Source organism: Xiphophorus couchianus, chromosome 6 (genome assembly GCF_001444195.1).
Source record: "Xiphophorus couchianus chromosome 6, X_couchianus-1.0, whole genome shotgun sequence".
NCBI lineage: Eukaryota > Metazoa > Chordata > Actinopteri > Cyprinodontiformes > Poeciliidae > Xiphophorus > Xiphophorus couchianus.
In genome coordinates, this window is record NC_040233.1 from 28,465,040 (window position 1) to 28,492,750 (window position 27,711).

General features: G+C 46.2%; 1 protein-coding gene across 1 annotated transcript; it reads left to right on the top strand.

The window, feature by feature from the left end:
* Positions 1 to 449: 449 nt before the first annotated feature.
* LOC114146266 (gastrula zinc finger protein XlCGF57.1-like) lies at positions 450 to 27,669 on the top strand. Its single transcript, XM_028020203.1, has 2 exons — positions 450 to 673; positions 24,833 to 27,669. The coding sequence occupies exons 1-2, from the start codon at positions 628 to 630 to the stop codon at positions 26,578 to 26,580; spliced, it is 1,794 nt and encodes a 597-aa protein (XP_027876004.1). The 5' UTR covers positions 450 to 627; the 3' UTR covers positions 26,581 to 27,669.
* The last annotated feature ends 42 nt before the right edge of the window (positions 27,670 to 27,711 follow it).

Here is a 27,711-nt window from a genome sequence, read left to right on the forward strand (position 1 = left end):
AGACCAGGTATCTGCTACTTTTACAGTCCAAAGGGAAATTTTTGCCTTGATTCCAAATAAACAACTAATTTAAAACGAAAAATATTAAAATATCTTTGGAAAAATAACAACTTGCAATTTTTCCTAAGTATCTACCAAGGGACACAATTTTATTTCTATCTTTTAGGGCAAAGAGAAAACATAAAACTTCAGCATTTTATTTTATGAGATGTTTATATTTCTGGAAGATCATGTTAAAGTACATTTTGTGGATCTAATATTGTTGCTAGTTTTAGTATCATTCTGTCTTATAAATTCAGTTCAGTTATTCCATGAAAACAAAATGTGAAACTCTTTAACCATGCACTTGCTCTTATGCCTATTTTTAAAAACATGAGCAGTATCTTTTTTTATTTAAGCCAGTTAGTTTTTTCTGCTGTTCTCCTCCAGTCCTGTAGGGGGCGGCAAACGGACCAATCAGCTGCTTCCTCTCAGCGTCACCAGCGGAAGTAAAACAAACAGGCTCCAGCAGCAGCTGGAGAACGGTTGTGTTTTCGTACCTTTACTGAATATTTCAGTATTAATGTGTTAATTTCCTCAGCCGGGAATGTTCAGGGTTTAAAGAAAAGCTTCTCGTTGGAGGAAAAGATGGAGGATTTCCGCCGGAAACCCGAAACTAAACCGCACAGAGTCGGTATGTATCCAAACAGGCCCGTTACAGCTGAGGATGTAGAGATAAACTGTAGAAAGCATCGTTTGGTAGGTATTTTCTCAACCTACATAAACAGAATCACAGAAAACGTTTATTAGTTTTCAACCAGAAGGAGAAATCAGCGAACATCTCCTGAGAGCCATTCAGTTACAGCTGGTCTTTAATTTTCACACAAGGGAGAAATAAAGAGGAAACAGGTTTTGTCTCTGTTTGTCCCAAGGCGGGGAAACTTTCTGTTGTTACAGATAATCAGACTACAGAGACATTCTGTAACCTTAAACAGTAAAACTAAACCCTAGAAATGAAAACAAGCTGGTAAACCACTAATGTAAGAGTGAAAACAACACATAGTAATTCTAACTCTGCTTATGAAGGTTAATGTGTGTTTTATAGAGCGGAGGTTAGTGTGGATTTACTGGTGGTGTTACAGATTAACTGGTGACCAGATTACTTTAAGGTGGCAGGTGTTTCTGTGGGCGTGGCTTTTCAGGACCCATTTCACCGAACCAGCAACAGAAAGAACAAATCACTGCAACACACGAGATATTTATCAAGATTTAATGAAATTCTCAACAGAATGAATATTGAATTAGAAACTGATGAAATAATGTCTGTAAAATCACCAACACAGAGCCTGATCATTTTGTGATGCCTGACAATAATCAGTTAAAGATCAAAATTAATCTGAATTTGACCAGAACAGATCCTAAAGCTGACAAATGCTTTTAGAACAATAACTGGATTTATTATTGTAATTCTTTTCTCCCTCATCCTGTATTATATTTAAATGTTTATTGTTATTGTAATAATCAGTTAATAATACATTAACTGATTATTGATTGTTTATGTCATTTCTTGGAGACAACTGAAAAATATGAGGGTCAGATGGAGAAAAAAATGAATTCTTGTGATGAACTTTTATTTCCCTCATTATAAATAATAAATAATTATGATATAATTAAATTTTGGCAGACGTCCTTTCATCCAAGTCACTGTAATACTCTGAATAAAAAACCTTTATGTTCTTTACTACAGGATTTCTGTCCATATGTTCACACCAGTGTGATTAAGCATTTTCCTGCTGACCAGCAGTCTGCAGCTGCCACTCAGTAACCTGAAAGAGAACAGGGTTCTAAAGAGGTTTACTAAGAATATTGCAATAATGCAGTCATGATTAAACAAAAGCCTTAATAATTTACGGTTCAGAATGAGACGATGGAGCCGAGCTTGTAGTTGGAGATTCAGCTGCTTTGCTTTTGGTTCTGGTGGATCTTTGCTGCCTCTGGTTCTGTTTGTCCTCTTGGCTGCTGCAGCATCACAGGTCAGGATTTAAACCAATTCACATCAGTTTGAATCATTTAGAATAATTTTGACTCTGATTTGTCGTCACACTGCTTCTAAGCAGTAAAAATATGAATCTGAAAAGTTAGAAAATAGTTTTGGTTAAAACTCAGAAATTTAATTCCATCAAGTTGATTTAGCAACAAGACACAAGTTGTCTAAACATTGTTTTTTAAATTTCTGATAGCTCAATGATCTTAAACTGAGTTGTTTAAGTAATTAATTATGAGAATAATCATAGTATTACCAGAATAAAGACGAACAGAAGAACGTTGTAAAATGAAGAGAACAAAGTGAGTCTCAGTTTGTCTGGTTTTCTGCTAAATAAACCAAGTTGTTGCTCAATAGTTACAAAGTTCTGCTGATGATAATTTGATGCTGATGTGTTAAAACATGAAATATTTCCTTATCTGTAAAAATATAACTTCACAAGATGCTCAACATGGATTCATTGCCCAGTGGAAACCAGTAAAACCAGTCACCACTGGACTCCTTCCACCAGCTGATTATTGGTTTAGTACATTATAGACGGTGTCCGTTATCCTGCAATAGCTAGCCCCGCCCACTTCATCACAACCCTCCGGGGCTGACTACTGACCAGTTCTCTGTCTAACAGGTCCGGAAAATCTCTAAGACCTGGGTATTACCCTAAATGAGATCTATAAGAGATAATCTATTCAAACTGGTGTCGAAAGCGATTCGTCTAGCTCTAACTACCTCCAATCCAGAAGCTACGACCCTTTTCAGTTAAGAAACAATCAGCTGAGTAGCCCTCACAGCTGCATAATTCCAATAACCACTTCTGTTAACGGTAACTCGCTTTCTAAAATATAACTCGCTCTTGGAACTGGCTAGACTAAATTTAGTGACTTGGATGTAAGTCCCTGGGTCATTATTTTACTCTCGCCAAAGGAAATTATGAAGCCTCCTCTTTACTAGAACCATGTACATTAATTTTACCTTTATTAGAAGAACTGAAGAATGATTACCTGACTCGATTAATTCCAATGTCCACCAACCTCATTAGAATTTTAGAGTATGAATTTTATTAAGCAAGCTTAAGCAGGAATATGTGACATACAAATCAATAATCAATTGTATATAAATTTGAGAACAGTATAATAAGGTCCACATGTATAACTATACCATGCTGTCTCCTTTCCCTAACCTATGTCACTGTTTCTGAGATGGAATTTCATGGAGCAGAGGCAACTCGCACCCAGTTGATGGTGAATCTTAGCAGCAGAGACATCCAGATTCCTTGGACAGAGTCTTTATCCTTGTGCGGGAAAAATCCTCCTTAGAATAGTAGCAAAGTAGAACGGGTTTAAATCCTTTTAAAACCCAACTCTTTATCCCTCCGGGAACTTTGTCTTTTCTCCAAGTCTGTTGCAATGTATTCGGGGTGGAGGCAAGACCGATGGCCGAATCAGGAACTCGGGTTTAGGCGTCCGGAACTTGTCCCTCCTTGGCGGCGCTGAGTATCAAGTCTCCCGTGGTTCCAGGGTGCGGTCTGTTACTATTTCCTCTGCTTCTCCGTTTCGACTCCTTCAGCGCCGTGGACAAAGAACAAGAACTTCTCCTTTTCCGTCTGCTTTTATACGTTTCTCTGCCATGCATGTGTATGGGGAGTTTTAGTTTACGTGGTTTCCTGAACATCTGCTGATTTCCACGGAAACCCCCGTCGGCCCCTCCTCTCTGCTGACTGAGGTGGAAAGTCCCGTCCTTCCCTCAGCGTGTTGATCTTAGCCAACCATAGCGCCCCACCCATCCTGTGCGTCTGGCCATCTGTTCAGAACTGCTTGCGACAGCAGGAACTCACAAGTTCCCCTTCTCTTTTCACTCACCCTTTTCTCTGATTAATTATTAAACACAGTCAAATATTATAAACTATTTGCAGATTTTCATTAAGCATTAATCATTTCTTTCACTTATTATAAATCATCAAGCATAATCATTTCATTGTTGTTATCTCATTACAGATCATTATTCATACATTTCAGAACCATTCAGTGACTACTTATACACAGTCATTTTACCAATTGTACTCATACATGTCCAACTTAATCATTATAAATCAAAACACCAGATTGCTTTATTTCTCTCAGGCCTTCATGCACCTTTTTCTGCGTGTACCTGGATAGATCTCAAACCCCATACCAGTTTTCTCGACACCCCCTCCTTGAGATCGGACGGTGCTGCGCAGAAAACACAAAGTCCAAAGTCAAAATAGGTCAAGTCCATCACCGCAATCTGCAGTCAGGATATCTTGTTCGTAGCAGGTAACCGGAGATGATGACGGTGTCCAGGTATCCACAACCTCATACTCCGTCAAATTGGACGGCGGAGAACTCCAGCGCTCAGCGTCCAACTGGGGAGGAAGTGGAGATCCGGCTGATCCAGGTGGGCTGATATCCTCCAGTGAAGACTGCAGAAGCGAAGGCAGATCCACCTCGGAGTCTGGCAGCGTCAGTGGGTTGTTACAGTATCCCTCCAACTCAGCCAGTAGATCTTGAAAATCCATATTGGTCGAAGGCGGATCTGGTGACGGAGATGATGCGAAGAGGGTGTCTTCTGTCTGGCACGCTTGGTGAGATGAACTGAGAATCTCAGTTTGGGTACCCTTTCTGTTAGTCGCACTGCTGGTTTGGCATCCGACATCGATAAACATATCCGGAGACATGGGACATGTGGGTGGAAGGTACTCGCCCACTGCCACAACTCTTCCATCGAGAAGGTGTAGAGTTGGCAGGCATTGTCGAGTGAGCTGGTGTTCCCATAACTTCTGAATCACGGGCAGCAAGAGTCCCGTGTGCATTGGAGATGTTGTAAGGTCGTCGTCTTCTTGGCCAAAGGCAGAGGTCCACACGATTTTGTGCACCCGCTCCAGGAATCGAGATGTGGAAGCCGCTATGTAAGGCAAATCTCCTGTGGCGCAGAGAATTGCCGTTACATCTGTGAAACGGCTGCTCACGCAACGGTGACACCAGCGGGAGGACGATGCAACCCAAATGAATCCATAGGATTCTGCGGCGATCCCACATCCCACACAGCAGGTTGGGGCCTGAGGAGAAACAGCAACCCAGGTAACTTCACGATTTCGGTTACGGATTAATAATAACACAACGAATATGCAAAGGCGAAAGCGGAGAGAGTAGCTGGTTTAAGCTCGAGTGCCTGCTTGGGCTGCCAACCAGGGAGAATTAATCACAGGAACCGGAATGTCATGATCTGGAGCTGGTTCGCCCCGATCATAGACATGAGCTGAATCATGGAATATTGCAGCATAGGTCATCATCCATACAACGATGGCCAGGTCTGAGGTCTCCTGAAGCCAGTAGAGGACCACCAAGATCCCCCAAACCGTTGCCCAAAGAGCCAGAACTATCCACTTTTGCAGCCATATGCGCCTGCCCCAACCCTTGATGGACAAAGCCTGGCGCGCCAAGTAGACTAGGATAGATACTGCGAAAAGCCCCTCTAGAATAGCTGTGAGGATCTTAAGTGGGGCGGTTCGAGTAGCTTGACGGCCCCCAAGGACCAACTCCAGTATCAGGGCTGTGGTATTGGTAACAAGCCATAGGCAAACCACGACGCCCCTGCGCCAGTTGATGCGGGTGCGGCCCATCAGGTAACAAGCGAAGAGGGATGAAGCTAACCCCCATTTCTGGAGGATGATGGGTCGTAGGATAAGCTTGACATATCCTTGTAGCGCAACGAAGATCCTCATAGGATGTCCCCTGGGCCAGGAACCAGTGTGGCAGTAGAGTACCCAGGCCAGGGTAACCCCTAAGTGCTCAAGGGTACTCACTCGAATTGGTGCAAAAAGTGAGTTGGGGTTCGATGTGTTGGTTGAAGAGTTAGATTCCATGATGTCCGATGGTGGTTCTTTTGGTTCCGGTCTTGTCGGCAGCGGCGGAGAAGGTTGAATGGCTCGTAGGCACACGAGAGCTCTCTCTTATGCAGAAGCAGGCTCCGCCGTCGGGGGGAGGGGCTGGTACTCCCTCTTTTTGCAATGACAAAGTGCTTTCAGCCACACCTCCAGGACAACTTTGCCGACGATTAAAGCCACGGCCACGCCCAGTAGGCCCAAGATGTATGGCCACAGCATACTCAGCGCACTCAGCAGCCATTGCTCAACAATGTGTAGGCCTCCTTCCACTACACTAGCAACCTCTTTGACAACCTCGGTGATTGCGGTCACGATGGTCGCACCCATAGTTTCATACCAGAAACAGTCGTGTTGGTTCGCCCCTTCGCCACATTTCTGCCAAATCTCCCTAGAGATTGTGCAGGTGAGATTGGAGTACAAAAGATTAGGTCCGACCCAGTCAAACCCTGAGTCCACTTTCCCATCGCACAGACTCTTTCGGAAAGCATGTCCTTCGGCTATGGCTATAAGGGGATTTGGGATGAATGGAACTGGAAGACCCAGAATACTCTTGCGCTTCTGGAGGTGGTAACCTAGGATTGCGTCGGTACAGGTCTTTCCGCTCACTATAGCCCTCCGCCATGTACCATTGATCTTGCGCCAAGTAACTTCAGAAGAGTGCGTGTCATACTCATCTGCATAGTGCTCCTTGCAGTAGCGTTCCCAACCGCGAACCATTTGGCAGGGTCTTCTAGCCAAACCAATCACGCATTCGGGGATGTTTCTTGTGTTATTTTTACAAGTCATGCGCCAAGGTCTTGGGTTGACGTAGTTGTCGGGTTTCCAAAAGAGTCCAGGCCAAATCATGCGTTCCTTGGAATAAACGGTGGCGAGATACTGGTACTTGATCCAATAATTGGTAGATTTACTGAGACAGGGTATGACCCAGGCCTGAAGTTCTTCTTGCTGGAGTCCCCACCATTCCCAGTCCCAATTCCGAGAATAATCCTCGTACCAGGCTCGTAAAGCCCATTTAGCGGTCGGAAGGACGTCAGGACTAGGGCAGTGATACCTCCAGGTGGAATAGAAGGTCTTGCTAGTTTGTACGAGGTCACATCGTGGGGAAGAGTGGGTTTTCACCCAGCAAGTGTTGTTAAGGCTGTCAAAGATACTTTGGGCGACACACTTGTCGATTTTTGCAAAATCGCCTTTAGGAGCGCTCAGAAGTTCATCAGGAGTTGGAAGGGGTTGTGTGCGCAGATTGGCAATATGTAGCTCCTCTAACCCAGCGTGAGAGCGAACCGTTCCCTCCGGGAAGTCTCCCATAAAGAACGTTTGGTCGTTGGCTATGTACGTCCATGGGAATGTGTTATTTAGCCAGGTTTCAATTTCTGTCCGTATTGAGCGTACAGAGTGCCAGAAATCCGACAAGTATTCTTCAACAGCTGTGACTATGTAATTTTGGCCCCTGCATTTGACGAACTTATTCCAGAGGCAGGCATTTAACCACCTAAAGTGGTGCGTATAACAATGTTGTTGGTCAGATTGGAACATCAACCGTGTGGGACCTTGTCGAATCAGGAGGGCCGTAATGTTAGTCAAACTTTCGTTGGAAGGCGGCCTCGTTGCCCAATCGAGAAAGTCGTTTCGGGAGGTGCTGTTAACCCGCGGTCGCTCTGTGATGTTAGCATCCTCTCTGCAATTCAGGTGAAAGTCACCCCAAAACTCCCCTCGTGGGAGCCAGGCTCGACAGCCTGAGGACCTGTGCGGGGCCGGGTATACTACTTCGGTATCCCAGTACCCTTGGTTCGGTAACAGTAGTAGCGACCGACAAGCCATGTTGCAATGCCATTCTGGAAATCCTCGATCCGGATGAATCCAGTTGCATCTGACGGTCCGTCGTTCTTTGCGCTGTAGAACCCGTATCCAGCAGAGCGCTCCGGTGTCGAGGAAGTCATAGGCGTAGATCTCCCAGGTCCGATTCAGAAGGCCGTCTAGGGAGGAGTCGTTCAGTTTGTAGGCTCGGCTTTCCACATACTTTTTGCCGTTTTCTTTGGCGAATAATCCGGTTCGATTCTGGGCAGAAGTTTTGTTGTCCCATGGCACAAAGATAGCCGTGGTGCTTGTATTCCAGCAGTTGAAGGTGGCATACTTGGAATGTCCATATGTGACTCTTGTATGCGTAAGGTACCATGGTCCAACTCCGATGAAGTAGAAGATCGTAGCGAGAACAGCAGCAGCAAATAGCAGAGCAAGAAGCGTTAGCAGCCCTTTCAGGCAAAGGGATTTTCCTGTTATCGTAGTCGTTTTCCGTAGCAAAGGTTCGTTAGAGGTGTCCGAGTCGTCCTCAGCGTCGTCAGTGTCAGTGGAGCTGTCCGAATCCGATGATGCGTCCAGCCAACCCTGGTCTGTAGGCTTGCGCCTCATGCCGATAGCATCCATCCTGGCCAGATTAGTGATTCTCTGGGATCCAGTGCATCAGGCGTTGTACAAATTTTTCTTAAAGCCTTGAAGCAGCCCTGGTTAGCAGGGTTCTTCGCAACCCGTCTGGTGGCTCTTCTCTGCTGCAAGGCTGTAAATATTGGAGAGGGGTAGGGCAAATCGGGCTCCAACCCCCTCCACACCCACTTCCAGTGGAACACCCTCCAATAGTCCGGCCGAGGAAACGGGCCTTGGGCGGTGCCGTTTTTCAGCGCCTGGTCATACCAAGATTCGTGATTGTGCCCTATGGGGGTGGGCACTGAGATGTAGGTGTACAAAGGTTGCCCATGCAAAGTTAGTCTGGTGCGGTACCCCCAGGTTGACGGGGTGAAAATCCTCTGGTGTGGTGGGTTGGGGTAGACCCTGTCTATTTCCAATTTCAATGGAAGCCTGGTGTTATTAAATATATAGCATTCTGGATTCATTTCCCTCTTTACTATGGTTTTTGCCATACTTGGTGATGTGGTCCAAATAATCATGTCATTAAGTGAAATTTCACAATACAGTCCTTGCAGTGGTTCAAGGTAATGGGGACCCCACCTTATCCGTAGTTCGATCCCCTGTACCCTGTGATACACTGTATTAAAAGTCCATGGCAGAGATCTTGGGCTCATAGGTGAAATTGATGCATAATGGACCGTGTTATTGGACCCTCGTCCTTGCCAAGCAGGCGGTGCGGTAGGGATGAATAAATGTGGCTTCGTTGGAGGGGGTGGCGTGTACTCTTCACTTTCCCCCACCTGTTTTGTGTTCTGGAAATTAGTGGGTCGAAGATATATGAGGTACTTGAGAAAATATGCTTCGGTGAGCGGATTGGAAGGAGTGAAATCTTCTCTTGGCATATCAAGTAGTATAGAGGTAGTAGGGAGTCTCAGAAATGGGCCTTTATCTGATAGTCCCGACGAGACTCCAGCTCCTACTTTGAACATTTTAGTTACAAAAACCCTTGTACCTTTCCGCCTTGCGGGTTTCGACTGACGTTGGGACTTGGCGACTCGCTTTCCCCCTTCCGGTGTATCCGTTAGTCTTAGTTATTCTTCCTCCATGGAAATGCTGAAGCGAGCTTCTGCCAGGCGTGAGTCTTGGGTTTCTTCTTAGGAGGCTCCGGTTCGGTGTAGGATACGGTGGCGTAATTCTGCTCGTCTGGCACCACTTTGATGGCTGCTCCGACGGAGTAGATTCCTTTATAGGGGACGGTGATCATGCGCACTGACAGCTGAATCTGGCAGGAGGTGCTAGGATCGGAGGGCGTACCCGCTCTGTGGGCCACGCCTCCCGGGTGTTGCAAAACTCCATCCCGAAACTGGGACTCCGCTGTTATCCAGTACAGGCAAGACTTTTCCTTAGGTCTTACCGCATTGCTGCCCCACCCGTCCACCTCAGTGGTGTAGTAATACATATCTGAGCAGCGTACCCCATCTTCCCTTGGCACGTCCGGTAAATCCACCACAGGAATTGTGCAGTCATTGATGACTTCCAAAATCAGATGTGCCCATGTGGTCAGCTCCCAGGGGCCTGTCCAACCCCCATTAACGGCTTGGTCTCTGGCGTCATCTGGGAGTGCACTTAGCCCCTCAGCTGATGGTTGGTACGCGTGAGGCCGATGCACCCGGAAGATCATAGGGGAGTGGCTGGTGTTCAATGGTGGAAATGACAGGGATGCTCCAGCAGCTTCATATGGCCAGGCAGCATGAACAGAATCCCACAGGACATCATGGGGCCCTTCTTCCCTCCTCCACACCCATGGATCCGCTTCTTCTGGGGTGTTTGGGGGAGCTGAAGGTCCCGGTAATATTATCGGTATGGGGCTCCCATGGTTTGGTTGTACTTGCCCATATGTTCTGTAATATCGCAGCGAGCTATAAAACCTCGTCACCTGCCATCCCTCAGCCTGACCTGTCAAAGTCACTTCTCCTCTCCCCAGCTGGTCTTCGCAAGTAGAACAATGATGGAGATCGTCCCCATCCCAGACGCAATAACAGCTTTTTGGTTCTTCATTCTGCCAGCTCCATTGGGTCTCCAACTGAAGTCGGGGCAGGTAACCTACCCGGCAGTTCCCACAGATGGTGTTGTTCAAAACCGTAACCGGAGAGACGCGGAGATGTTGTAGCATCTCTGCGGTGGCTCCTTGTTGCCTGGGTTTCTCACGGCCCGGTCCCTCCCAGGTGATGGGGAGTGGGTTGTTTACTAAACAAACCGGACAGCGACTTTTAGCTTTTGCCCACATCAGCATCTCTCGCTCCTCCGACAGGACTCCCTTTTTAGCCCAATCCAATTTCTTCAGGGCTCGTCCTGCCCAAATCCCTGAAGGTGTTCTTCTAATTACAACCACCCCTTTCACGGTGGCCAGTCCGATATAGGGTGGAATGGTACATGATTCACTGGCCATTTCACCGGCTTCTGTTTCACTTTAGTCAGGAACTGGCTTGAGCTGCTCAACTCCTTGAATCCCTTTCCTTTTCAGCAATACTGTGTTTCTATCCAGTACTTGCTTGACGATGTCAGTGGTCTCAAACTTGGGTTTTACTGCTGCATTTACAGGTTGCTCTCTTGCTTTGACCCACACGCGCTGTCCCTCTCGGAATGGCACTCTGGGCGTCAGCTTCTCCTTTTTGTCGCTGGAGCTCCGCCCCACTTCCTTCGTGGTGAACGGCCGTTGGTTGAGCTCCATTGCAGGGGCGGGCCTCTCGGCTCTGCTTCTGTCGTTCAGTGCCTGCCCTATTTCCACCGCCTGTGTGCTCCAACTGTTGGTGTTAGCATTTTTAGCTATCCAGCTTTTCACTAACCCTATGGCTCGTTCCACCACTCCGTTAGCTTGTGGGGTATAGGGTGGAGAGTAAACTCGCATTACTCCAAACTTCTGACACCATTGGTCAACCTGTGAATTACGGAAATGAGTCCCATTATCCGTACGCAGCTCTTTCGGGATTCCCAGGGCACTTCATACTTGTTCCAGCATGCCGACAACACTATTGCCGTTTGCTTTCCTGGCCGCTTTGGTAGTTACAAACCCCGACATAGAATCCACCAGCACTAAGAGGTACTTTTCACCTCTCCTTCCTGTTATCCCCATGGGGCCTGCAACATCCATGCAGACTGAGCCCCAGGGGACCGTGCTCTTGATGGATAACCCATCCATCCGCTGCCCTCGGCGACCTGCGTTGTATTGTCCACACACCTCACAGTCCCTCAGCACGCGTTGGACTTGTTTCACTGGGATCCAAAGATCTTGCTCCTCCAGCTCCTTACGGGTAGGTCGTACGCCTGCATGTCCAAGGGCCTCATGCACGCTCCGCACGACCTCGACCACGTACTCTTCTGGGACCTCCCGTCCTCTGGGAGTGCTGTCCCACTTCTCGGTACCGACAAAGACGATCTTTCTTTGCTGGACATAACAGTCCACTTCATCATTCCCACGCCAATGAGCTCCCTCATGCGTGTGTGCTCTTTGATGTTCAACATCTATTTCCAACTGCAGCTTTAGCTCAGCAATCTTTTTCCACAAGTCTTTGTGTGCCACAGGCTTGCCTTTTGCTGTCTCAAAACCATTTTCTTCCCAAATGGCCAAGTCCTCTTTAAGGGCTTGAGCACAGTAGTAACTATCAGTCACTAACCTGGCACTTTTGATTTTCCTTTTCACCAGCTCCAGCAATCCTTCCAGTACTGCCATTACTTCTCCGGCTTGAGCACTCCCGGGAGCTTTTCCTTTCTGACGGCACTTCTCTCTGCCATCCTGCTTCAGAATAAATCCCCAGTATGCCGACTGGTCGGACCCCTTTCTGGATCCATCGGTGTAGATTGTCCATTCCGGTTGTCCTGGCTTCTCAGGTGTCTCTGGCGGTTTCTTCTTACTGGTGGGTTGTGCTGGCCCAATTTCAAGCTCCGGGTCCAGCAGGATGTCCTCCCATCTTCCCCACCGTGTGTTAGTTGCTTTAGTACTTTCCACGGTACCTTTTCTTAGATACTTGTGAACTTGGCTCTGTGTGATGACTTTAACTGGTTGTCCCTGTGCTAGATCCTTCAGCACACCCCAGTAACGAGCTAACACCGCTAGCTCTTTCTCCTCCTGCGGATATTTCTTCTCAACAGAAGTCAGGGTGTAACTCCACAGGGTAACCAAGCCTCCATTTTCGTTACTCACTTTGATCATGGCATCGTCATTCTCACAGCTGATCTCTGCCACCAGTCTTTCTGACAAACTTCTTGGCTCCAGTCTCACAGCTGCTTGAATGGCTTTTCTCAATTCTTCCAGGTTCTGTTGATTCGCTGCTGTCCAAACCCAGGGTCTCTTTCCGTCCTTCTCGTCCTCCTCACTCTTTCTCAGGCATTTGTACAAAGGTTTGGCATACTTCTGATAATTGGGTACGTGGTCCCGGACATAGTTGCATAGTCCTAATATTTTCTGTAAGTCATTCTCTGACTGAGGTGGTTGAATGTTCGTCAGCTTTTCTCTGTACCCATCTGAGAGTCCCAAGTCCGACGTGACTTGGAAGCCCAGATAATTCACTTGGAACTGCCCAAATTGACATTTCCTGAGGTTTAGTTTCAGGCCTGCCTTGGTGAGGTTTTCTACCACTTTTTGTAGCCTTTCTAGGTGTTCTTCTTCTGTGTCATCAGCAATAAAGACATCATCAATGTACACAGTTGCACCTACGTCCCCCAGTACTTCCATCACTGCTGACTGGAACACGTTTGGGGAGTTCTTGTATCCCTGGGGCAACCTTTGCCACACGTAGCTCTTGCCTTTGTGGGTGAATGCAGTTTTACCTTGCGATTGTCTGGCGAGGCGTAGAGAGAAAAATCCATTGGCTAGGTCGATGCATGACTTGAACTTCTTGACTCGAAGAGTTTTCAGCGCTCCTTGTGGATTGATTAGACTGGCTCGGTTTGCTATTGTTCTTCGATTCAGGGCCTTGAAGTTGATAACTGGTCTCCAACCCCCTCCAGCCGATTCAGGTTTCTTCACCGCCTGGATGGGGCTGTTGGTGATCGGGTTGAGCTCCTCTCTGATGATTTCCAGGGCGCCCAGCTCCTTCACGATTTTGTCCATCTCCTCGACTGCTCCCGGGTTCAGCGGGTACTGCCGGACAGGTGGATGAACCCCACCTTCGATGTGATGAACAAACTTTGGACCCAAATCCCCACAATCGTTCTTGAACCGTGCCACTTGCGCTGTAACGATGATCTCACGCAGCTTCTCTTTCCCAGCCGGGGAGAAGTCACTCTCTGCGAGCTTCTGTTCTGTCACTGTCGGTATGTCAATCGGTTTGTACCAGTCCTGCTGCCCGGATCCGGTTTGAGTCGGGCCGACTTTCACCAATCTTGCTTTCAAACTCGTCAGCCTTCGCTCCAGTCGGCGATGTGTGCCTTTCTTTTTACTGAGTTCGTCTAAGTCTTTTACTGTGAGGAGATTGTAGGGACCTTTCACCCACACTACTCCTTTCCAGGTCCCATATGGCATTTCTTCTATTTTTCCATTAGCAAACTGAACCTTCAGGTGTCCTGCTGTTTCTAGGTCTTTGCGGGTCATAGACACCTCCGCTCCGGTGTCCACCAGGTAGGGTACTCCCTCCACTTTAGCGTAGATTTCGTCCCCCTCCCAGTAGGCATTTTCTAAAATGACCCGCGACCTGGACGTCATTACTTCGGTGACCCCCCGGTCCCGGCTTTACGGGACTCACGGAGGGCCGTCCTCTGTTCTGGGCTCAATTTCCTATACTCCTCATCTGTCAGGAACTGACCTTTCCCTGGCTGGTTTTGTGAAGCCGGCGAGTTGGTCGGTCTCCCTTGTGGTCCTGGTGGTTTCTGCTGGAACGGCCGGTTCTGGAAATTGGATGGTGGTGTTCCCTGTTGAAACGGCCGGCCCTGGAAATTGGATGGCTGTGTGCCTTGCGGGAACGGCCTGCTCTGGAAGTTGGATGGCTGTCTGATGTTGACCCTTCCAGGTGGCTTTGCTGGTTGGCTAGCCTCCTTCTTCCTTTTGTCCTCGTAGTACTGCTGCTCCAGGTCGAATCCCTGCACTGCCACGTCCATCTGGGCCACGGTTGTGCTTCTCACTGGCAGTTTCACAAACACAATCTCTCCTCTTCGTCCCTTTGTCACCTCACGCAGTACCTTCACATACCTCGCGGGAGAAACGGTTTGCTTTAGTGTGTGCCAAAGCGGTTCCAACCGGCTTCCTTTGTCCAGCCGTCCTCTAGCTCTCTTCACCTGGGATTCTTCGTCGTCCATGTCCTCCAACACCAATCTCTCATAGTTGCTCTGTGCTGACTCTGTTCCAACCATCGGGTCCGCAGTCACGCTGGTCAGCCACAACTTTTTGGCCCCTTCGTGGTTGGTGGTAGATAGCACGGTTGGCCAAACATCTTTCAAATATTCCTCATTATTTTCATCTGTGTTTTTACTCCGAATCACCAGCCTTAGATTCTTTAGTTCTGCGTATGCATCTTGTCCGGTAGTAGTGGTCGGTGGTTGGGCCGACACCCCTTGTGGTCTCCGCGGGATCTGTGGTCCTGGCTCTGAAGACGTCGCCTGCGGTTCCTCATCAGCCGACACCTCGTCCAGCTTCTGTCGAGTCTCCCTGGAGTACTTGTAGGCAGCTTTCTTCAGTCGTCGCAGCATCACATCATACATAATCCCCATGTATGCATTCCTGAAGTTGGTGGTCAGGGAATAGTGTGCTGTCAGGGTAGAGCAGGATGGTGTCATTAGGATGTTAGCCCACTCCCCGACTGTCGCTTCTACCTCGAGCAGCACCTTGTCTCCCAGCCTGCTGGCCCATCCTGCTGGAATCTGGTACTCGGTCTGACCGACCTCTGGTACATACGTACGCCGTCCGTCTTTAGCCTGTACGGGGCCCCATGTCACGTCTCTCGCCAGTCTCTCAGAAGAACCCTCGATGTCAAAGGTTTCTATTTCTTTCTTCTTACCTCGGTGCTGTCCTGTTCGGAGTGTCTTATGCCCTGTCGGTGGTTGCTTTGGGTCGGAGAAGATGCTGCCGTGATCACTCTCTTCTTCTTCTTCTTCAGAATGTTCGATCTCCTGTTGCTCTTCTCCGTCCTCCGAGTCGCTGATGTCCTCATACTGTTGTTGTCGAAGAGGTTCCCTCCTGGGGGAGTTCAGCGGTTGAATCTTAGCTGGTTTCATTGGTCCTACTTCTCTCTGGACCATCAGCTGCTCATTCTTGACTCTGTCTGTGTTGGGTTGTCTCAATTCACTGCTGCTTCCCTCGAATGAGAATTCTTTGACGTATCTTGCTGCGTGGGACTCTGGTCCGACTGGTGCTTCCCTCAACTTTATCCTGAGTGGCTCCATAACCTTGGCTTTGCCGGTCTGGGTGGTGTTTGAAACTTCACTCTGGGGTATTTTTAAGGGATATTTTTTAATCCCCTGTGATGGATGGCTGACATGGCATTGCTCCTCCATCTCAGTTGCCATTCGTACCCCCTGCTCAATGCGGAGTCGATGCATACGGGGGTCAACCACCACCACCACCTCTTTGAACACAAAGAAATGACTGTTGGTCTTGGCTATATTCACCACTCCGTTCTCTGCAACCGACCTGGCTGTGTCCCCTGGCAAATCTGCCGATTTCAGTCCCCGCACGCTCACCATCACTTGTCTCATGCCTTCATTACTGGCAGCCACTAGACCCCGTTCGAGTCCGTGCCACATCTTCTTCCGATATTCCTCCAGACTCTCTCCTTTCTTGTAAACATCAATTGGGACCAGGATTACGGCACCATAAGGAAGACTGTAGCCCTTCATTATCACCACGTCTCCTTTAGTTTTTGCACTACAGGAAGCTTCTAGCACCCGTGAATCCTTTTGGTAACATCTCCCTGCTTGGTTGTTAAGGCTCTTTCGGAATCTTCGGTGGTGGATCTTGTATCTGTCGTTGGTGAAAACAATCAGTCCGTCACCTTCAAGATCCCATATTCCTCCAACAAATTGATAAATCTTGAGCCCACTTTGCAGGCCCACGCTGATGGTCCCTGGTGGTATTTCTGCTAACTCTCGGGCCATCCTCCATACATCCGACTTCTGGGTCTTTTTCTTGGGGCGGCCGTGGTCCCACAGCTCCTCATCCGATTCCTCCTCGTCCTCGTCGGAGCTGCTGCCCGCTGGAGTCTCCGTAGGTGGCAGTGGCTGCCTCCTTTCCGTGCTGTGGACTCGGGGATGAAACCCGAGCTCCTGACCCCGTCGAGGGGACCAATCCCTGGCCGCTTGCTCCAACTGCTCCTCAGTGAAACCGTCGATGAGCGATCCCTCGTGATTTTCCTCTTCTGACTGCTCAGAGGGGATCTCGTCGTTCCGCGATGATCCCGGTCGAGCTGGGATGTCGTCATCGCCGTCCGTCAGGTCTATCAGGTCCTGCTGATCTTGCTTCGGTTGGTTAGTCGGTGTTGTGGCTCTGCTGGGCAGTCGAGAGGGGGCCTCAGCCACCGCCGATTCCGCCTTCTCCGGGGCTCGCTCCTTTCTTTTGATGCCTTTGTAGGTCGACAGTCTCTGCAGGGCTTCTTTACACTCTTTGTACTGACTTACCCCTCTAGCTAGCTGTTCTATCAGGATCCCGTCGATGCCCGCTGCCCTTGTGGCTGTCTTCACTACTCCGTCATACTTCCCAGAGGGGCTGTAAACAATCCGCAGCTCACCAGCGGTCCATCCCTCAAGGAGCCCGGCGAACCATTCTAGCCACTCTTTAATCTCCAACTTCTTAGCAACTTTCACTGGGCATTTGACGACCCCCAGTCGGTGACCATCGTTAAGTCGGGAGCAGTAGTATATCTGGGTCTGTATCATGTAGTTCATCATGTCTTGAACCTTGTTCTCGTTGGTACTATAATGTGATTCGAAGAAAGTCCTTTTCAGTGTCCCAGTCCAGGAATCCAATCCATCACCGAGTAATATCAACATTACAGGAAGTTGTGATATAGTAGTTTGGGAAAGACGGGTTTGATGATCTTCCCCGTCTTGGCTGATGTTGCTTGCCCCTTGTCCCTTTGCTGGCTTTGGCAGGGGATCCAGTTCCCCTCTTTCTTCTTCATTCATAGTTGTCTTTGTCTTCGAGTTGCCTATCCCCCAAAGCCTCTCTTTGCGCTCTCGAGTAGGGATGGGTCCAGGCTGTGTTGGCTACTGGCTTCACTGTCTGGATACTATCACTTATCCTCAGTAGAAGCTTTCCCTCACCTGCATGCTATACAGTTACTGCAAAGGTTGTGACTGACGGCCTTATCAGTCACTGGTAACTCTATTCTTTAAGAGTCAACCATCCAAGTGAGCTATTCAGAATCACACATTCTGTTTTTACTGACCTGGTGTATTAGGGCCCGCCTACTTGGCACCGCCCCACGTTGGGCGCCACTTGTTGTTGCGCAACACCCCCCCCCTCCTTTCTGTCTCTACTCTCTCACTCTCGTACTTCCTCTTCTGAGAGGGGAGATGTGCTACCAGCTCTCCGTCTAACGGGTCCGTTGAGTTTCCTAAATCTGCTGGGATTTACCCTGTCCAGAACTGAAGTAAACTCTGTTTAAGCTGGTTTCGAGAAACGATTCGCCTGGTTATCTGACGGCCTACATCCAGGTGTCCCACCCTTCTTCCCCCTGTGAATTAGCCAGACTGAGCAGCCTACAGCCAACTAGTTTCACAGAGCACACCTGTTAACGGTCGCTCGTTCTCTATTTTACAACTTGCATTTGTTATTGAACCAGGTAGGTTTTAGTAACTCGGGCGAGTCCCAAGGATGATGTTTTAAATATGGGCTACCAGCAACCTAAAAACATTTTCCACCTCTTCCTCTCCAGAATCAAACATCATAGCTATTTTACAACCATCAAAGAACTTTAAGGTGACTCATTAACTGAATGTCCACAACATCTTTAGATTTTCTTTATGCTAAATATTTTATTAGTAAGGCATTTTTGCAAGGGTCAGTACAGCTTAATTCAGTAGCAGAAATAATCAAATAAGTAAAATCAATCATCTAGTCTATCTTTCCCTACTGCTGATACTGAGTACTAAAAAAGGGAACCTTTGAGAGAGACGGACGGAGTTTGGTGTTTCGAACCCCAGACCTGGCTTGATGATGAAGAAGGTGTTGCAGCAGGAGGAAGACGCCGATCGATGAAGGCCAGGATCTCCGCAGGTCTGATGAGCCTCCTCTCCGCATGGATGCTGAGGTCACACAGGACTTGGTGCTGGCAGGAAAAAAGGCACCAGTTCTTCTTCTTTGTCTTTGCCTTTGCCTTTGTCTTCATCTTTGTCTTTGGGGTCTGAACCCAGCCGATGAGAGAAGTGCGATTCGAAGCCACAGATTGTGGGCCTGACGGGTTGGTCTCCATGAGCGGGACAGTCTTCGGCTCTGTGGCCCCGGCTCTTCTTCAGCTGCAGAGTTCTTTGTCCATCTCTTGGCTCGAAGCTGCCCGGAGGATCCAACGAAAGGTTCCTCTTTTGCACCCACCTTATATAGGGTTTATCCACCCCCCTGGTGCGCCTGCTGTCTGCTTAGACAGATGATCTCATATCCATCACTGTCTTAAGAGACATCATGTCATGATGTCTGTGCCAATGTCTCAGGGTTGCTCAACCTCCTATGTCCCTTGCCTGCACAACCTTTCACCTACTCTCTACCTCCAACATATCAGTGATGTTTAATTGCAGTTACACCTTTTTACACCATTTCAAGTTTAAGGTCAAAATCACATTTATATCACATTTATTTTCTTTAGCTTCTCTGATTTAGCATTCATTTATAATTTTATAACCATAACTTATATCACATTTATTTTCTTCAGCTTCTCTGATCTATCATTCATTTATGATTTTATAACCATAACTTATTAGTTACTCTTATTATGATCTTAATGTGAGTTATTAGATGTTTTTCTGAAAAGAAACCAAGAATAATCCATGATTCTAATTATTTAATACCAAAGTTACAGTTACTTGTTTTCCTTGTAAGTGTTCCCACAAATATAAGTGTAAGTATTATTACAAGTAAACCAATATTAATATAAGTATTTTACTTTGAATCTTATCCAATTACTAATAATGTTTAGATTTCATTCTTTAAAACTTTACCTTTAAACTAAGGAATAGTCTCAGCTATTTTTATAAATCTGCAGGCTGGAAACTTCCTCTTTTTCCAGGAAACCTGCTTTTCCTGTTTAATGACTCTCTCTGACTGACTATGATTTCTTATGATTAGATAGAAAAAAGTAGAATTAAAGCAAAGTTTGCATGAGACAAAAACAACACACACAACCAGATTTATTTTATTGACACTTAAGTCTACTGTTGGGCCTTGATGTCACTTGAGTGATTCATTTTAACCCTTTCATGCATAGTGGTCACTACAGTGGACAGCTATCTAAAAGCCATTTTCTTGTGCTTCCTGTGGATTTTTATGTTATAAATGCACACAGACCACTGAAGTGGACACTAATGCATCATAAAATATACCATCAACTACTGGCCATCAGCTGCAAATGCAAGAAATTATTTTTGTTAAATACAATATGGCCGACAGACAAAAAAGCATGAGAACCGACCCGGTCCCTCCTTCTACTGTAGACGACTCTTGCAAGTAAAATAAATATTGTGACATTAGATAACCCCTAAGGAACAATACTACTGATGTATTTTTCAAATAACAACTTTGTATTTGGACAAAATTACAATTGATCACATAAAAAAAAATATATATATATATATATATATATATATATATATATATATATTTACAAAAAAAAATGTCCTACCTTTTTTATGCCTTAAGAAAAAAAATTTTAAAAATGGAAAAAAAATTCGGACACAAAGGATCATAATTCATGCATGAAAGGGTTAAAGATAACTTTATTTATTATTACTGTTAAACTAAAATCTCCAGCATGGGGAAGTGGGATGAGCTCGGATTTTCTTGACACCCCCTCCACGAGGTCAGACCTTTCACATGCTGGGAGTCCATCACCCTCCTGCAGTTCGCCGTCCTCATCCCCTGGAAAGAGAAGAGGTTCGTCTGGGATGTGAAGATGCAGATTCTTCATCCTCAGTTGTCACAGAGGGCTCAGTGTAGTCATCAAAACTCCACTTCTCTTGACACCCCCTCCATGGAGTTTTGATTACCCCCATGAGGTGATGAATGTCGAAGAAAACTTGGATCGCTCTGATTCTTCTACAGGAACCTTCGCTGGATGAACTGTCGGTTCTTCAGGATGTGGAATGGTTCTTTAGGGAAGGGAAGATGGGCTGAGACAGAAGGCCTCAAAAAAAAATTCTGGCTGTTCAGCAGAGCAAAGCAGAAAGCATAAGCATCATGACGCTTTATCCGTAATCATGATCCTTTTCCATTTTAATCCATCAGGTTGTGACAGGAGTTCTTCTTTAGCATAATCCAATTTCTTCACGGCCCTCCCAGTCCAAAGCCTTGAAGTTGTTTTTTGAACGGCAACCTTCCCGTAATTGTGGCCAGTCTACTGTAGGATGGCATGGTGCTTGATTCTCTGGCCATCTTCTCGTAATGTTCTGGTTTGCTGTAGCTAAGAACTGGCTTGAGCACTGCTTCCTCATGGACCCCTTTCTTCATCAGTAGTACTGTGATGAAGTTCAGTACTTACTTTACAAAATCTTGGGCGTTGAATCTCAGCTTGATCACCGTAGCTGCAGGCCGATCTTGAGCTTTAATCCAAACTCTCTGCCCTGTTTTCAGTGACACTTCAAGCTGCAACTTCCCTTTTCCTTCTCTAAGCAAAAAGGAGAAGTGTCTTCGCCTCCCTGCTTTCTGTGACGTGAACGGAGTTCCTCTGCAGGGGAAGACCTGCTCTTCTAGCAATTGTCACTGTGTCCATCAGCACCAAGAGGTACTTCTCACCTCTCTTTCCTGTTGTCCCCATTGGCTCTGCTACATCCATGCAGACTGAACCCCATGGGACTGTGCTCTTGATGAACAAACCTTCCATCCTCTGCCCTGGGTGCCCTGGGTAGCTGTGCAGAAAGCTGATGCAGTTCTGTTGAGGTCTCCTCATTTTCCAAACGATCTGGGCGGCCGGCTTCCTCCGGTTTCTTCCCCAGATTTTCCTCCTCGAAGTGATCATCCATCACTCCATCTCTCTGTCGAGTTGTCTATCCCCCAAAGCCTCTCTTTAGCCTTCGAGCAGGGATGGGTCTAGACTATGTTGGCTACTAGCTTCACTGTCTGGATCCGGTCATTTATCCTCAGTAGAAGCTTTCCCTCACCTGTATGCTATACAGTTACTGCAAGGGTTGTGACTGACGGCCTTATCAGTCACCATTAACTCTATTCCTTAAGAGTTAACAAGCCAAGTGAGCTATTCAGATCCTCACATCTGTTTTTACTAACTTGGCCATAGGGCCCTCCTACTCCGTTGGACTGGGCCCCACGTTGGGCGCCATGTCCGTTATCCTGCAATAGCTAGCCCCGCCCACTTCATCACAACCCTCCGGGGCTGACTACTGACCAGTTCTCTGTCTAACAGGTCCGGAAAATCTCTAAGACCTGGGTATTACCCTAAATGAGATCTATAAGAGATAATCTATTCAAACTGGTGTCGAAAGCGATTCGTCTAGCTCTAACTACCTCCAATCCAGAAGTTACGACCCTTTTCAGTTAAGAAACAATCAGCTGAGTAGCCCTCGCAGCTGCATAATTCCAATAACCACTTCTGTTAACGGTAGCTCGCTTTCTAAAATATAACTCGCTCTTGGAACTGGCTAGACTAAATTTAGTGACTTGGATGTAAGTCCCTGGGTCATTATTTTACTCTCGCCAAAGGAAATTATGAAGCCTCCTCTTTACTAGAACCATGTACATTAATTTTACCTTTATTAGAAGAACTGAAGAATGATTACCTGACTCGATTAATTCCAATGTCCACCAACCTCATTAGAATTTTAGAGTATGAATTTTATTAAGCAAGCTTAAGCAGGAATATGTGACATACAAATCAATAATCAATTGTATATAAATTTGAGAACAGTATAATAAGGTCCACATGTATAACTATACCATGCTGTCTCCTTTCCCTAACCTATGTCACTGTTTCTGAGATGGAATTTCATGGAGCAGAGGCAACTCGCACCCAGTTGATGGTGAATCTTAGCAGCAGAGACATCCAGATTCCTTGGACAGAGTCTTTATCCTTGTGCGGGAAAAATCCTCCTTAGAATAGTAGCAAAGTAGAACGGGTTTAAATCCTTTTAAAACCCAACTCTTTATCCCTCCGGGAACTTTGTCTTTTCTCCAAGTCTGTTGCAATGTATTCGGGGTGGAGGCAAGACCGATGGCCGAATCAGGAACTCGGGTTTAGGCGTCCGGAACTTGTCCCTCCTTGGCGGCGCTGAGTATCAAGTCTCCCGTGGTTCCAGGGTGCGGTCTGTTACTATTTCCTCTGCTTCTCCGTTTCGACTCCTTCAGCGCCGTGGACAAAGAACAAGAACTTCTCCTTTTCCGTCTGCTTTTATACGTTTCTCTGCCATGCATGTGTATGGGGAGTTTTAGTTTACGTGGTTTCCTGAACATCTGCTGATTTCCACGGAAACCCCCGTCGGCCCCTCCTCTCTGCTGACTGAGGTGGAAAGTCCCGTCCTTCCCTCAGCGTGTTGATCTTAGCCAACCATACCGCCCCACCCATCCTGTGCGTCTGGCCATCTGTTCAGAACTGCTTGCGACAGCAGGAACTCACAAGTTCCCCTTCTCTTTTCACTCACCCTTTTCTCTGATTAATTATTAAACACAGTCAAATATTATAAACTATTTGCAGATTTTCATTAAGCATTAATCATTTCTTTCACTTATTATAAATCATCAAGCATAATCATTTCATTGTTGTTATCTCATTACAGATCATTATTCATACATTTCAGAACCATTCAGTGATTACTTATACACAGTCATTTTACCAATTGTACTCATACATGTCCAACTTAATCATTATAAATCAAAACACCAGATTGCTTTATTTCTCTCAGGCCTTCATGCACCTTTTTCTGCGTGTACCTGGATAGATCTCAAACCCCATACCAGTTTTCTCGACAACGGTAATTTGTGGGCTGAGTGCTTAATTTAAGTTTTTTATTTTTCTGCAGCATTTGACTGAATAACATCTGGATCCAGATGTTATTCCAGCAGAACTCGACAGTTCTGACCCGTTAGACCCGGAGAGTCCAGGTCCAGAACTGGACCAGCAGAGCTGTCTGTAGGCCTCTCGCAATAACAAATTTTGCTGAACGATTAATTGTCTCAAAAATTATTGCGATAAACGATAATATTGTTTGAAGACCTTTTTACACTGATTTAATGTAAATGATGTAATAATGCATGTGATTTCCTGCCAAAGATAGATACACTTTATTTTCAAAAGAATATTTAACACTGGAACTGATAAACAAAATAAACAAAACAACCAAAAACAAAAATAAAATGGATTCTCAGTCTCTATTAATAAAAAATGTACTTGATAAAAACTAAACAACATAAAGTGGAAATAAATACTGCATTCAACCAAAAGAGTGCAGATTATGAAGTCTGTATATTATGCTGCCCTTCAGTAATAATTAGATTTAAATGGAAAAGATGGGCACATCGACTACCTGATGCAATAGTTCACACTACATGATTTTTTTTGCCCCAATCAGCCAATCAGAAAGCGCGGATTCTGTTTTCTGAGAGGAAATTAAGGAGGGGAATCCCAAGCAGCTGACACGGCGCAACCCGAAGTCCAGCGGACATTGGAGATGATATGTGGAAACAACATTAATGTTTATTCAACATGCAAAGAATATAGAAATGACAAGAGGAGGAGTTGGAGCGAAATTGCTACCGCAGTTGATAAACCCGGTAACTTTTCAGCTGTTCTTCGTTAACGTGACGTAAACAGGTTCTAATGATTTTCATTCAGTCAGGACTTTACGCTGACACTAGCCACATGCATTGCAGGTAGATTGTAGTAAAGCATTGATTAATACCTGGTTTTAAAATTAGTTCACTGAACTTGTAGCCATTATTTTGTGCCCATTGTTGGACACCACATGGCAGGAACGAACCCAATCGAACCGTTATACCTAGGATTTCTGTCGGCTAATGTGTGGTCTGTCAGGTTTTGAAAATGGGCCGACAATCAGCAACAGCTCTAAGATCGTGTAGTCTGCGCTGGGCTTTACACTAAGGAAATGAGGAAGGGAGGGTCAGTGGAGAGCACCGGAGTTGAGCCTTTTTTCATTCGGTGTCATCAACAGAAAGAGAAAACGGTCAGAAGAGACGATAATGCCGATAATTGAAATGACGTCGATAGTTTTAATTTATCGTACGATTAATTGATTTACCGTTTATCGCGACAGGCCTAGCTGTCTGCCGGGTTTTAGATTCATCGGAAATCCGACCCGGCATTAAACGTTCAACAAGTTAATGTCTGATGTTTTCATTTTTCCTTCAGATTTTCTAAATCAGCATGTTTGGAAGGAGGAAGAGGAGGAGGAGGAAGATCTCTCTGAGCAGCAGCTTTGGACCCAACAGAACTACTCTGTTCTGGACCAGGAGGAACTCAGATGTCCAGGTATTAAAGAGGAACAGGAGGAACCAGAACTACCTGATGCTGCAGAGGAACAAGATGAGGAAGAACTGGCAGATCAGAGGGAACCAGAACATTTACTGATCAAAGAGGAACAGGAGGAACTGCAACTTTCACACATTAAGGAGGAACCAGAACCTGCAGGATTCGGATCAGATCAAGGGGAACCCGAACATTTAGTGATTAGAGAGGAAACAGGACAACCTGAACCTTCACACATTAAGGAGGAACAGGGTGAACTAGAGCTTTCAGGACTCAAGAAGGAGCAGGAGGAACCAGAACCTACAGTAGAACCTGCAGTAGAACCTGGAGGACATTCAGAACGGTCCCAGTTTGCAGTCGACCTTGAGGAGCCTCAGCTGCTGTCCTTCCTGATCCACAGCAGTCAGCAGATCCAGCAGCTGTTGGTGACCCACTCGGCTGATGGGTTATTGGACTCCTGGTCGGATCAGAGGCGCAGCTCCAGGGAACCAGAACCGGAACCAGGAGTGGATCATCAGTACAGCCGGTCTGGTTCTGAAGCTCAGGGCCAGAGTGAGGCAGGAAGCAGCGGTCCTGTGTCTGACAGCCGGGTCCACTCCAACCCGGAACCACCTGTGAAATGTGACGTCTGTGGGAAAGTGTTCATGTACGAGCACAGCCTGGTGGAACACCAGGGCGTCCACTCGGGCGTAAAGCCGTACGCCTGCGACAACTGTGGGAAGAGTTTCACGCAGCCCAGCGGGCTGAAGGTCCACATGAGGATCCACACTGGGGAGAGACCCTTCACCTGCGAGACCTGTGGGAAGAGCTTCCGCTACAGCAGCCATTTCCACGTCCACCGTAGGACTCACACAGGGGAAAACTCCTTCTCTTGCAACACCTGTGGGAAGGTCTTCACTCGGATTCGCAGCCTGAATGTACACATGAGGTTTCACACGGGCGACTGGCCGTTTTCCTGTGACACATGTGGGCGGGGCTTCAGTAACGACTTCCAGCTGGACGTCCATAGGAGGACGCACGCCGGCGAGTGGCCCTTCTTCTGTGAGACCTGCGGGAAAGGATTCTGCAGGCGCTTCAGTCTGAAGGTTCACAGGAAGACGCACACAGCCGAGAGGCCTTACAAGTGTGAAACCTGTGGGAAAAGTTTCCGTGACCCTTCGTATTTAAACGTTCACAAGAAAACTCACACAGGGGAGAAGTACTCCTGCTCCACATGTGGGAAGAGCTTCACCCAGCTGGGCAGTTTGAACGTTCACAGCAGGATGCACACAGGAGAGCGGCCATATCTGTGTGTGACGTGTGGAAAAAGTTTCATCAACAGCAGCCAGCTGAGCCTGCACAGCAGGACTCACACGGGTGAGAAACCATTTTCCTGCGACGCCTGTGGTCAGAGCTTCTCCAGGAACAGCAGCCTGGTCGTTCACATGAGGACACACACCGGGGAGAGACCCTACCACTGCAGGATATGTGGGAAAAACTTCACCCAGTACGGCGTTCTGCAGATCCACGTCAGAACCCACACCGGGGAAAAACCCTTTTCCTGTTCAGCATGTGGAAAAAGATTCAATCAGAGCAGCAGTCTGATCAAACACATGCAGGTTCACACCCAGAGGAAGGCGGCTCCTCTCTAAGCCTTCAAAACGTAGATCTACAGGTTAAAGAATTTTAGTTAACATAGACCTGGAGGGTAGATGTGGGCAATTCTTCTGGTTGTACCAACTTCTCAGCCAGGTTTCCCTCAAATTGCTTCTTTAAAATTCATTTAACCTGGTTAAATTACAGGTTATGTGAGACAGTTTAAAGTTTGGTTTTAGTTGGAGATATTTTTATTTCTGCTTTCAGATACATTAATATCTCCAAACATAACAACAAAGAGTAAAACATGGCAGGAAGATAAACTAGTTGAATTCAAAAGAACCAAAAATATGTTTATGAATGAACATATTTTGCAGCGTCACGTTTTCTGACTCCATTAATCAACAGAACAGTTTTCTATTTCTGTTCCATTTTTTAGTCAAATGTAGTTTTTTCTTTATGACACCAAGCTGCTTGGTCTGTCATAGGAAGCTCAAATAAATTACTTATTACACTAAACTTCATTAATTACATCATAAATGCTGAGTATTTAATTCTTTAATAAACTCTGAAATGTTAGTTTTGTCTTCATGCTAACTTGAGAGCGACGATCCGGTTAATACCGACACAGAACCGTTTAAATTAAGTCCAGATTAAAAATATTAAAAACTCGCAGGAAGGGATTTTATTTAATATGAAATATAATAATATCCACAACATTTGGGTTCATTTTCTGTTAAACTGATAAATATTTTACTCTCTAACTATTAAAAGATGAAAAATTACAATGAAGGAATAATTAAGAAGTTCTATTGACTCTAGAAGATTTGTATCCTTCCTCCTCTAACTTTAACTTTTTTAATGAAAGAGTCTTTACTTTGACTAGACCGTTGTATTGCTCCTTCTATCTGCAAATAAAAACTATAATTGAGTGTTTTTCACTTGAAGTTGTTCAGTCTCACTGTTTCCTCGGGTTAAAGGTTAAGATAAATGAGTTCAGTAAAATCTTCTGGTTCTGGTTCTGGTTCCGCCTCAACGACTCGGCTCTGCTCACTCAGATCAAATTACCTGTTTGTCTCTGAGAACTGGGTCATAATCTGCTTTATGGAAATAATGTGCTGAAAATAAATTATACAGATTTGTAACTTTGTGTTGAGTTTTTTTATTTGTATTTTTTAAGGTTTTTA

Coding starts and splice junctions, on each gene's coding strand:
- LOC114146266 (XM_028020203.1), top strand. CDS start 628: ATGGAGGATTTCCGCCGGAAACCCGAAACTAAACCGCACAGAGTCG. Junction 674..24,832: donor AACTAAACCGCACAGAGTCG/GTATGTATCCAA, acceptor TTTTTCCTTCAG/ATTTTCTAAATCAGCATGTT.